The sequence below is a fragment of the Peromyscus eremicus genome, chromosome 1 (genome assembly GCF_949786415.1).
Source record: "Peromyscus eremicus chromosome 1, PerEre_H2_v1, whole genome shotgun sequence".
Taxonomy (NCBI): Eukaryota; Metazoa; Chordata; class Mammalia; order Rodentia; family Cricetidae; genus Peromyscus; species Peromyscus eremicus.
In genome coordinates, this window is record NC_081416.1 from 44,863,892 (window position 1) to 44,876,682 (window position 12,791).

The 12,791-nt window shown below is 44.0% G+C and overlaps 1 protein-coding gene across 4 annotated transcripts in view; it reads right to left on the minus strand.

The window, feature by feature from the left end:
- The window catches only part of Prune2 (prune homolog 2 with BCH domain), a 262,900-nt gene extending 250,109 nt beyond the window's left edge, over positions 1-12,791 (minus strand). For all 4 annotated transcript variants that reach the window (XM_059259935.1, XM_059259952.1, XM_059259943.1 and 1 more), the window contains exon 1: positions 12,600-12,791. In XM_059259935.1, the coding sequence (XP_059115918.1) occupies positions 12,600-12,635 (36 nt within the window). In that variant the 5' untranslated portion in view covers positions 12,636-12,791. The remainder of the gene's footprint in view (positions 1-12,599) is intronic.

Sequence of the window (12,791 nt, forward strand, 5' to 3'; positions counted from 1 at the left end):
TAGATACTAGAAACTGAGCCCAGTCCTCTGCAAGAGCAATAAGTACTCTTAACCACGGAGCCATCTCTCCAGCCTCCTGCCCCATCATTCTCTTTTATGCAGAAGAATCCAAACTACCTTCAAATCATCTTTTGAAAGAACCAACTTTCTGGACCCACAGATGCTAGGAAATCAGAAAAGACATCCTTCACCCAGCTCTCTCACTAAATTAACTGGTTGTGTGCCCTTGACCAAGGCTGTACTTCGTCTCTCTGATCTCATTCTCATATATGATACAAATATGAATGGCAATTATGAAGTGCAATACTATGTTCTGAATTACTAACAACAGCTATCCTTCAAGGTTTTAAGGGAATTGATTTCAGAACCCTGAGGCTACCAAATGCCACAGATGCTCATGTCCCCTATATAAGGAGGGAAGAACTCCTAAGGCCCTATCCCTCTTAAGGGACCTTAGACATTTAAGAGTGACTAGGGAAAGGGATGTCACTTTCTTCAATGGTATAACCAATGAAAATTTGTCGCAGTAAATAATGCCCCACCCATGCAGTCCTATTTAAATTCAGTGGGTCAAACACACACACACACACACACACACACACACACACACACACACTCACACACACACTCACCAGACATGGAAGGAGGAGTAGACCTGTTGGGAAGGAGGAACGGAAGAAGGAGTAAGGATGAGACAGGGTAATAGGGGTGGAAAGGATGGAAACTTAGTATATAAATGTATGGAACTGTCAGCAACAGAAAATAAATGCATAAAAAGCATCTCAATTTTAGAGCTATTGAAATGTAGAAAGATATGCATCTCCAAATTAATTGTATATAGGTTAAACAATAAACAATTGTATATAGGTTAAACAATAAAGGTTAAACAGTGGAAAAACAGTGGGATCCATCCATTAAAAGTGTCAGCTAAGTGTTTGAGAGAAAGGGTCTCAGAAGTTAAATGGGGCAAGAAGTTGCAAGGAGCCAAGAGCAGTGAGGGAGTGATGCTCACGAGCCGGCCGAGGCCTGCGAGACATTTCTATTCATTCTGTAAGGTGTTCACATGAAAAGCACGTATCAAAAGCTATCTCTATGGTTTCTCTCCTTAGAAGAGGATGTCGGTTCTGAATACTGTGTGATAATACAGGAAAATACTTAGTAAATAATGTTGTTAAAATAATAAAAGTCAAGGTGCCAACATGTGGGAACATTTTATTTTGTCTTGAGCACAGAAAACTAGCAAATCCACTTCTCAAAATATTACCCATTATCACTCAATGAACAGACTAAGTTTCTACTTTTAGCTCTTAATTTTTCTACATGTATTAAAAAAACAAGAGTTTTATATTTCCTCTTTTCCAGATTTGCTTTCATGGTTATTATTTTACTAAGAAATAAGACCGCAATATAATCCAAGAATGTTTCTACAGATGCCAAAGCTGTGACCATTGTAAACATCAAGTCTGTGACTCCAGAGCTGTTAACAGTTCTGTAGCACAAATCACAAACACAAGATGGACCAGTGGGATTCTCCCAGCTGGGTCTACACCCCTCTGTCAAGGGGCCACCGAGCCAGGGCATAACCAGGGAATGGCCACTCGTCTGAGAGTGCAAATCCAACGAAGAGGAAAATGGGAACATATGGGTCAATGTTTGTGAGGCCCATCAAAATAATCTATATAAATGGCAGCATAGGAAGCCCTTCTTTATAGGAAGGGATAGGGATGCCATGCTTTTTTAATGAGATAATTAAATGAAATGAGAGGCATGTTTTTTAATGAGATAATTCCATAAAAATAAGAGGTACACTTTCCCTCATCAGGCTTAAACAGACCTAATGGTTTGGAAGGATAATAAATCTTTCAAAATGTTTTAAAAGCCAGTGCTAGGATGATATTTTGGTCTGCCTCTACCACAAGGAGTTTATGTTCTGGATTTTTCCAAGAGTAATGGCATTTCAGGCCACCATCCAGGGTTATCAACCAAGAGGCCAGCACAGTCAATTATAGAACCACAGCAATGTCTTTGCTTTATGCATGGTTTTATTTATTTCTATATGAGAGAGAGAGAGAGAGAGAGAGAGAGAGAGAGAGAGAGAGAGAGAGAGAGAGGTATATGTACCTGCATGTATTCAGATATGCATATACTACACATGTGTAGAGGTCAGGGGAAGAGATCGGGTACCCTGCTCTATCACTCTCCACCTTATTCCCTTGAAACAGGGTCTCTCCACCAAACTGCAGCTAGGTTGGCAGCCAGCAGACCCCAGAGATCCTCCTGTCTCCACCCCCGACAGTACTGAGTTACAGTCAGGCATATGACTACACCTGGCGTTTTACATGGGTGCTCGTATTCACTGAGTAACTTGTCCCTTTGCCTCCGAAGAGAGGAGCCCAGGCCAGCTGCCTTCCTGGAAGCAGCCAGACATGTGTTCTGTCCTCTTGGACACACCCATGCGCTACAAGCAGCTGAGCTAAAATGACCATCTGTCATTTTTGTGTTCTGAGAGCCAGGTGCTGGTCTGGCCAGATGACCAGTTCTGTGAAAATATGCCTGAAGAAGGTGTAGGGTGTGCAGTTTGGAAGAGCTTCTGTCTCTCTTCCCTTCATGGAGAAGAGGCAGGAAGCCCAACAGGAACATTTCTCTATGTACAAAAGTCATTCGTTAACTTATGAGATCATCTTTTTTTATGGAAAAAAGTCTGGGCCTTCTGAAATGAATGGGCTTCCTTTAAAAGGAGGAAAGTGGGTCCTTCTGAGTCTTGATTTTACAACTATGGGGGGAAAAAAGGATTCCTAAACAGGGCTCCTTCATAAAACCCTTTCAAATACTTGACAGCTGGCATGGGTCTGCCAAACATTCTTTGCTTGGAGGCCTTTTCATGCCCATGGTCTCTGTTATATTCTCCTGGATTCCAACACCAAATGAATTACTGGTTCAGGGTGGGAGTTGGGGTGAGTACTCACCTCTCAGACATGCCAAGGATTCATACCTCCCCACAGTTCATATTTCCAGCTTCATTATCCTCTGTGCTGAATCATGATCACTTGTGATAAACACATTTCACACACCTGTTTGACTGAAGGACATGGGCTCCTATTCCAGAGGCCTCACCAGACAACAGACATTCACCCTCTACGTAACCGTTTCTACTTTTTTCTAATTTAGTCCTCTTAATGAGTTGTTGTTTTTGTTTTTAACTGAAATTGCTTGCTTCTTGTACACCACATCTTTCCTTTTATGTACGACAGACACTAAGTTTATAGATCTTTCGCCCTTGGTTATTCAGGGTCGTTACTATAATACTGTATGTATGTAGTTGACATCAATGATGGCTTGTCTTCCACAAGCCGGGCCCATCTTCAGGACTATCGACCTCACACCAAATGCAACGGCACACACTGGAGGCCCCGGCCTGCTTCTGTAAGGTCCTGTTGGACTTGCTTTTGTTTGTGCTGTTCCTCCACCAGCGACTTCTATCACCTACTCTTGGGAAAAGCAAATGCATGAGTACTGTGCAAAGTGCTTGCTAAAGTGCTAGTGCAAAGGATGGTAGCTGCCTCTTGTTCGCCTTTACTGCAGCCTGGTGTTGCCCGGAGCAAATAGAGAATAGAACTTTCGGGATTCTCCTGTGAAAAACTTAATAGTGGGTGTGATGGTCAGTTTGAGTTTTCAACTTGACAGAGTGTAGAATTACCGAAGAAAAGAGCCTCAATGGGAAGTTGTCTAGGTCAGGTTGGCCTGTGGGCAAGTATATGTGTGATTATCTTGATGATATTAATTGGAGTGGAAAGACCCACCCACCGTGGGGGTGCCATTTTCCTGGGCAAGGGAACCTGAACTTTCTAAGACAGGGGAACTGGAGCTGAGCACTGGCATGCATGAATTCATCGCTCTCTGCCCCTAGCTGTGAATGTCATGTGACTGACTGCAGCAAGTCCCTGGTCACATTGACTTCCACATAGTGATGGACTGTAACCTGGAATTGCAAGCCAAATAAACCCTTTCTCCCCTAAGTTGCTTTTGTCTCCATGTATTTTATCACAGCAACAGGAAATTAAATGGAGACAGTGCTGGTGCATTTTCAATAATTAATTTCAGCTGCCTGGAGGAAGCTGCCTAGGCTGAATTCCCCATTTGGGGCAGGCTTTGGGCTGGCAAAGGCTGCTGGGGAAATGAGCTTAGAGACAGGAAATGCCCTTGAGTCATCCTGAGCTGAGTTTCGGATTTCCTTCTGAGTTACACCATTGTGCAGACGTCCCCATACCCCACCCCAGATCTCTCTGTCCCTCTCTTTGCTCTTACTTCCCTTCCCATTCCCTCTTTGGTTTTTCGCTCACCTCTGCTTCACTGGACGTGCTGAGCACGCCATCAGTCCTCTGGGATGCTGCCTCACTAGCCTGCTAGACAGTGATGGCAGGATGGGTACAGGACAGCAGCAGCAACAGCAACCCAGGTTTCCTTCACAGCTGTGTCCACCAAAGTTCACACCACCTTACAATGGGTCAAAATAACCCCCAAAGTAACCCCAGCCACCAGCTCCACCAGGACAGCCCTAACCATGAGGGAATCTGCCTAACCAAACAATGTGTTCATGACCTTGGCACCTAAATATTGTTTTCCATTTAAACCTCTCACAATATATTTTTGTCATTAAAACTTCACCAAATACCTACATGTTGTGGAATAATCCTTCTGTACACTGTGTAAATTAGGCTGTGATTGATTTAATAAAGAATCTGACTGGACAACAGCTGGACAGGATAAGTTTAGGTGGGAAAACCAGACTAAGAACACTGGGAAGAAGAAGCACAGAGTCAGAGGGGTCACAGAGACATGGAGAGGAAACAGGAGGTGGAAGATGAACATAGATTAATATAAATTGGTTAATTTAAGTTGTAAGAGTCAGCTAGTAACAAGCCTGAGCTATCAGCTAAGCATTTATAATTCATATTAAGTCTCCATGTTGGTTATTTAAGAACTGGTGGGTGGGGAAAGAAAAGTTTGTCTACACCTACACTATTTCTAGTTATACTGAAAACTAGTCACATAACTCTATCCTCCAAATAGCTCACTGGCACACAATGAAGATCAACAGCTTATTCAAAACTCTAGTGCCATATTTTTCTCATAAAAAATTCTCAGTAGTATTAGTTGATTGATCAGTTGTCCAAGGCTTTTAATGCAGAACAGAAGCACAGAGATGTAAACTTCCCTGTCTAAAGGCCAATATGGGGTTAAACAAAACAGGTCTCTCTTAGAGCTAAGACAGATATTCAACAGATTTTGGTTGAAATAAAGAGAGCTAAGAATTGTTCCCAATTCTGTGACAGTGAACAGGGTTGCTTGGCTCTCTTATCCACTAGTGGCCCTTGTCACCTTTCTAGTACCATGGATGGAGACCACAGTCTCATTTTGACATGTGCCCACCTGCTGCAGGTTTAGAAAAGGGATTTTCTTCTTGTTTTCACTTTCCAGACAGGATAACCAAGACTCAGGAAGGCAAAGTACCCAAGATTGTGTGACTACTAACTGGCAATGGCAGAGTCGGGATCTGCCATCAGGCATCTGGCTGCAGAACTCACACATAGCCACAATGCTGCACTACATTTAGGGCCAAGAAATGCATGTGGAACAGAAGGCTGTCCGAGGTTCTTCTGAATCCAGAACTCATGATCCAGGAAAATCTAAGTTCTTATTTAGAGCAAGTGGCTTCCTCCATGGCTGCCTCATACATACCAGTTCAAGGTCTCAGATGCACAAATGTGTGCCCATTGCTGCTCTTAGGGAGGTCAGCAGCCACCAAGGATAAGAACACAAGCTTTGGAGTATGTCTACATCTACTTCAGCTATAGTTTGGAGGGTTCTGTAAGATATTCTCTCTTACTAAAAAATCTAGTTCACAAAAGTGAACAAGTAAACCCTAGCTAGACATAAGTTGTTGCTAAAATACATCCAAGATTGGATACATTTTTGTAAAGTATGTTTACATATTCTTGCCAAGAGTCAAAAGAAAAAAACAAATCATAATAAAGATACCTCTCATTCTAAAAAGAGTAACAAAATAAAAACTAAGAAAGAAAATTTTATTTCTAAACCAGTAAGCCTAGGAAATTAAACATCAATATGCCTTGCTTCAAAACATGAATTGTGAAATACATAAAAATATTCAAATTTTGCACGTGAATACAAAAATGTAGAGACTTTTCATTATAAAGTCATCAGTGTAGCTGGGAAATTCAGGTCACATCCTGAGAGTTACATGAGGTAGAGGACCAATGTTATGCCCTGCAACAGTCCCACTGTCTAAACAAGGGATCTGGTTCAGAACTTTGCATGAGTTTGCTCAATGTATGAGGTGTGCAGTGGTAAGTCTGGACCCACCCACCCAAACAAACAAACAAATCTGGTACCGTTACTCTTATTCTGAGGGGTGCTGAAAGTCTTCCCAGTCGATCTGTCTCATAGTGTTAGTAATAGCACAGATGCAGAGAACACGCTGGACCAGCTTGGTACATCCACTGGGACTGAGGCTATCCAACTTCTACTCTTAGAGCCTCACTAAGGAAGTCCGGAAGTAACAACTCTTTTGTTCATTCATCTACCACGTGTGACTGTACGGAGATTTGCCTTACTTTCCCGTCTGCCTTTCTGTCCCCACGCTTTGGTTCTGTCAACATTTACGTATCCCAAGCACCCAGGGAAAATAGCTAGCCTCCTAACATTGTAAGGACATTTTGGATTACAGTGTGAAAAGCATTGCCTAGCACTCCTTGACCTTAAAGCCCCTCACCTTCTTGCCGATGAACTTGGCATCCTGCAGATTGTTCCCAGTTCTGCTCCAGATTTAGGCCTGCAAGGATGTAACTTTGGCCATCCAGCTATTCATTTTTATTGGGCCACTACATTCTAACATGCCTTGACCAGGACTCTTGATTTGCAGCTTCATTCATTCTAAAATCATATAGAGCATCAAGCACCATGCCAGGTTCCAGAGATATAGTGGTTAGTAAAAGCATATGGAGGCCCCACTGACTATTCTTAGCACACTGGCATTAATCAAACTTGCCCAATATACTGACAAACTGAGATAAGAGACCTGAAAGCATTTTTTTAAAATCTGGTTTATAGTCAAGGAGTGAGAGCAATAGGCAAGGGGGATTTCCTTTCTTCACCTCATGTGAAGAAATGGCAGCTGCTATTAAGCCAGAGGCAAAGGAGAAGAAGCCAGAAGAGGGTAACAGCAGTGGTGTGCTAAGAATGTCATCCAGACTCCTAAGAGCCGTTGAAAGTAACCACAAGGTTTTAAGATGGAGAAACTGGTCCTGAGGCTAAAGCAATTCTCAGGGTTTTAGGGGGATGGTGGTGGAAGATGCTTTCAGCTTTGAGTGCCAGATACTTTCAAGGCTCCTTTGCAACAAGCTGCATGAGAGCAGTTTGTAGAACACCAGTGTGCTGGCCACCGCAGTCAAGGATGAAGGAGAGGATGTTTCCAGTTGGATAAACTGGATGATTGACAACATCATTGGTTACCATAGTGTCTTACAGAAGAGAAGCAGCTTGGGGAAGAGTGGAGAGAAGAGTCCTTGCTCTGTGCTAAGAGCCATGGTATCTCACTTTGATTTTATGACAAACACATGAAGTAAATACCATTATATATCTCCAGCTTAGAAACTACCTAAGTTTTCCTAATTCAGTCTATATAGGCCTGATTTTTCAGGGCAAAGTCGTGAATGGGCTATTTGGGTAGCTATGATAGGAGAGCCACATCACCGTGTAGATCGTGTACTGCACAAGCCCAGAGGTGCTATTCATGTCAAAGTCCATGTGAGTGCCGCCCCCTAGACCCACACCAGCCTAGCCCCTTCGTACTTTTCTCCAAAAGACCACAAAGTCTATGAGTCTCCACTAAGCCCAGGGGCCAAGAAGACTCAGTGACTAAAGACACACTACATTCTTTGCCTATCTGTTGTCTCCTCTTTTACAGCTTCCAACCGTCTCCACTATCCCATTCCCATTCTTTTCTGTTCAGATGGAACACTAGAGGTGGGGGGAGAAATGCCAAGAAAGCAAAAGCTTCCTTCACTAAGATACCATGGCTTGAAAGAGTGCCCCAGATTTATACACCAAAGTCAAAATAACCACACTATCCACTCAGATAACCAGTGCTACACCAAACTTGTCAGCTTTTTATTTAGGTGACATAAATATCCCCCAAACCACAGACTGAAAAGCACCTTGCCCATTGATCATGTGTCCTCCAGGACCTGAGCTGCTGTGTGAATGACAACGAAAACCTCTTTTCTTTAGACAGACCACTAGACTCTGACATCCGGTTACCTGGAAAAGCTCCGGGCGGGTTCTTTTCCAAAGGTCTTGAGGCTAAAGCAATTCTCAGCTGCTGGTCTGGCGGATCCCACAGTGAGAAATCCAGCTGACTCTAGATCTAGCCAAGGGCTCATTTCTCATCAGCCCACAAGCAAGCAGATGACACTGTACTTACTCAGAGAAGTGCTTTGGAGGCCCGAGTTTCCTGTTTATAAATGCTCTGGGAAAATGCACTGACTCAAGCCAGGCAAGGCAGAGCGTGACTGTAATCCCAGATATTGGAAAGCAGAGAATCAAAAGCTCAAGGTTAGCCTGGGCTACAAGAGTCCCTGCCTCAAAAAATCAGAGCACCTGCCTGGCTTATAGTGCGGTGGGGGCTGATCCCGTGGCCCTGGATCCGAATACAGTCAGCTCTGCAGCCTCTCCATCGTTGCCGCCCCTTACCACTGCAGTCCTTTCCTCAGTGCTTTTAAAAATTCCTTTTCAAGGTTCTGAGAGACGCTCAACGGGTATAGGGTGACAAACCTGAGTTTGATCCCCGGGACCCACATAGTGAAAGGAGAAGACCAACTCTTGAAAACTGACCTCTGACCTACACACACACACACACACACACACACACACACACACACACATACATAAATGTAATAAAGAATTTAAATCCATTTTGTGAACATGCATCTTCTTCCAGTGTAAGAAATAAGGATAACTGTGTTGCTTCAATTTCCCACTGAAATGGTTATGCCACAGAGCTTCTCTCCAATGCAGCCGTTCATGGAGAGTTTAGACTGAGAATTCTCATCCCGGAGTCTACACTGACATTCAGTTCCCCTGCCTTTTCCTCCTATAGAAATCCGTGTATCGACAAAGTCAAACTTCAGACACAAGTGCCTCAGCTGTCACTGTTGAGTGGCAGATGTGTCCCCTGGATTGCAGTCATGACTCTTCACTTTCTCTTGACAAACAGAATTCCTGGGATATTGATGTGTCCCATTTTTCCAGCAGCAGCAGGTGACCCCTCCAAGGCTGACTCACGACCTGCATGTCCCAGAGTGTGGGTGGCAGTGGTCCCCACCAACAGCAGCTGCCTGACTTGCACCAGCTGGTGGTATATGGGGGTAAAAGAGGCTCGGCAACTATCTTACCTAGCATGGACACTGGCTTCTTGCCAGCCACACTTCAGCCACACTTTCTGTCCACCCCTAGGTTATCCCTCAGTTATAATTTTCCCCAAAAGTTCATGGGAACTTAGAGCTTACTTCCATGAATTGATCCTTGATCTGAACACTTTTCTGAGGGAAATTCTGTAAAGTTGGAGAACATTTCCCAAATCATAGGCAGGAAGCACTTCTTCCTTACCTTTCTTCTTCAGTCTCTCTTACAAAGGAATAGTGAGTGTGTCTAAGAAAGGCCAAGCCACTGCCATACAAGTGCTTAACTGAACAGAGGCCTGGTCTGAATTGCAAGATTTTCAGGCTGCCTCGGCTTCAACTCTGAACTGGCAGGTGGAGGAAGAGCCTGGGGACACTGGCTGAGAGGAGGAAAATGTCTTCTCACTCCATTTCATAACCAGCAGTGGGTTCCCAGACCAGAGGCATAGCTGTGTTTTCATGGAGGACTGGGAGGCATGTCCACCGAAGGGCAGCACTCTCTGGCTGCTGTTACCCCTGGCTTTTTCCTTGCTGTCAGTTATACTGTTGACTTGGTTCCTTTTAGTTTAATCCAGGCCCTGGCCTAGAAAGAAAATACTCTACTCTCAACAATGGTTGAAAAACAAGTATCGGTCGTAGGGAAAAGCAGACAAATCTCTCCAACGCTTTTTGTTTGTTTGGTGGTTTGCTTTACTGGATGAGGGGGGAACCTAGGCCTCTCACGTGCTTTCTTTCTCTTTTGAGATCCGATCTAAGTTTTTCAGGCTGACTTGGACTCATTCTGTAGGGAATCCTTTTACGTGTGATCCTCCTGCCTCGACCTTCCTAGTTTCTGGGATTACAGGCCTGACCAGGCTAAGAACTCCAAAGTTTTGGTTCTTGGAGAATATAACCATGGCTCATAGAAATTCCACTTTGGAGTCAAATCATTGTCTCCTGGATAACCAGCCCATGTCCAGACCTTGGGAGGAACCTCAACTATTCTAAACCATTCAAAGTTATATATCACACCTATAACACATCAAAATAAATAATAAAATCAAGAGGAAAATCAAGCAATCGGGCAGTTTTAAGTATCATATAGATCAATTTATATTAACTTTGAACAGAAAACAGTTTATCCACAATTCTATTCTAATTATGGTTCTAGCAGAAGTTAAGCACAAAAATCAGAACAGTAAATGTCTTTTCCTTAATAAACTTCTCACATACAAATGGCATGATTACAGACATGATTTATCTTCCCAAAGAAAACAACAGCTAAAGTATTCTCTCTTTGCATATTATATAATAAGCATGAATTTTATTACTAAAAATATTTATTAGGAGAAATGTGTGATGACCAAAACTGACCAGACACATTATGGTAGCTGAGAGAGAAAGGTTAATTGTGATTTCTAGCCAGAAGCCTATTCTAAGAAAAGACCAATTTAGCTATAATTGTTCCTCTGGCTAATGCAGGAAACTGGTAACAATTTCAAACAACCTCCTTTTTCCAGTCTTTTTTTTTTTTGTTTTAATGATGGAGAACAATTGCTGGTCTGATGGAGGGACTCAGTAAATAAATTACACATCACTTTCAGCTGATGATTCTCAAAGAGGGAATTTCCATTCCAGCTTTGCTGCTCAGGAATGAGACTCCCAGCGGACCCCACAATCTGAGCATTACTGCTAGAAACCGAGAAAATACATGTGATGGACCACAGCCGCAGTCCCGAACTCTGTGTTTATCCTTCATCATTATCCTCTTAACACACACAGGCCCATACCACAAGCTGCCAAGATTAACTTTACATTTCCAGCACGCTTCTCCCATTCCCATGGGAAGAACAGCGGGTGCTTATTCCAGCAAAGATGCAAGGCAGTTATTGAGTTTCTGCAGTAAATTGCCCCCCCACCCCCCACACGCTGTTTTTTGTAAAACTTCTAAGGAGTCAACAACCACAGAAATGATCAGAAACTTTCTCAGTTCTGAAACAAATTCTCCCAAACACTCAGTGATAGATAGGCTGGGGGTGGGCAAGGGCTGAAGATAAAAAAAACAAAGTATCAACATTCATCAACTTTAATGGTCTCTTTTAAAAAAAAATAAGAAAGAGGAAAAGAGAGAAAAGATATCTACAGTTGATGCTGTCTGGCTTCACTTCCAGCTTTAACCCTGAGTGAAGGCCCTCCCTGCCCTTTGTTGTGTCCGATAAATAGAGGACATCCTGCCTTGTGGTGGTGGCATCACCTCAAGAGACTTTAGGCCTGGCTTCTGTGAAGGTTTAAAGGTTATAGGCACCATAGACTATGCATTTTTTTCTTATGCCAGACCCATAAAGGTACCTTAGGTCTTCATAAAAGACACAGCTTCTAAATGGGCCTGGCTTTTCTTTCTTAAGTGCCAAGACTGAAGCATTTCCATTACGATTATTATCGCCATGCTAGAGAGAAGTGCCCCGACGTTCAGAATGGGTGGTAACTGCAGACACACGGTGAAATTACAGTTCACTGTTTACATTTTCAGGCAGTAAAACATACCAGACCAGTGTGCGGAGCCTCAGAGGCTGGGGCTATCCCCTTCTGCCTCAGCTCCAGGGTGTGGAAAGGAGCAGAGAACAGAGTCGGGATACCCTGGATGCCCCTAAGTCCTGCGCTGAGCAGGCAGAGCCCTGGCCCTCACAAGGGCTTTGCCACTCTCAACCAAAGTACTGTTCCAGGGCTTCGGTTTTTTGTTTGTGTTTGTTTTTCTTTTTCACGCCTACAGGTCTTTTGCATCTATGGAAGGAAAGCTGGGTTCTTTTTCTGCGGAGGAGGAGAACCCTCGTTCACTCACTGTCCTTTGGGAGCAAACTCTCGGGAGTGAAGCCAGGCGGAAGGGAAGGGACTGTGTGGCGCATAAGTCACACCAGTTCAGACAGGCCTCAGCACTTCACCTCTGCACCTTGCCTGGCTGTGGGGAGAAGATCGCTGATACTAGAGAGTTGCAGAGATTCTTTGCTGGCACAGCTTGCACACACCGTCAACTAAGCTGCAAAGTTGTTTTCCTCTTCACCCTCCTCTGCACACCCTTTCCTCCCCGCCTCCGGCAGCACACACCCACGCACGGACACAGGCGCCCCTGAAGCTTCAACTTACCAGTTTAGATTTGGCGCGTTGCAAAAATTCTTCCATGTCTCTGCTAGGGACTGGGACCAGTGGTCCGGATGGAAAGCTCCAAGAAGGATGAGAGCAGCAGGGAGGAGCAGAATCTCCAGAAAGTGGTCGGTCGCTCCTTGGGGCTCAGGGACCAGCCGCTCCCTCGGCGGGCTGGCGGGGACTGAGCCCTTC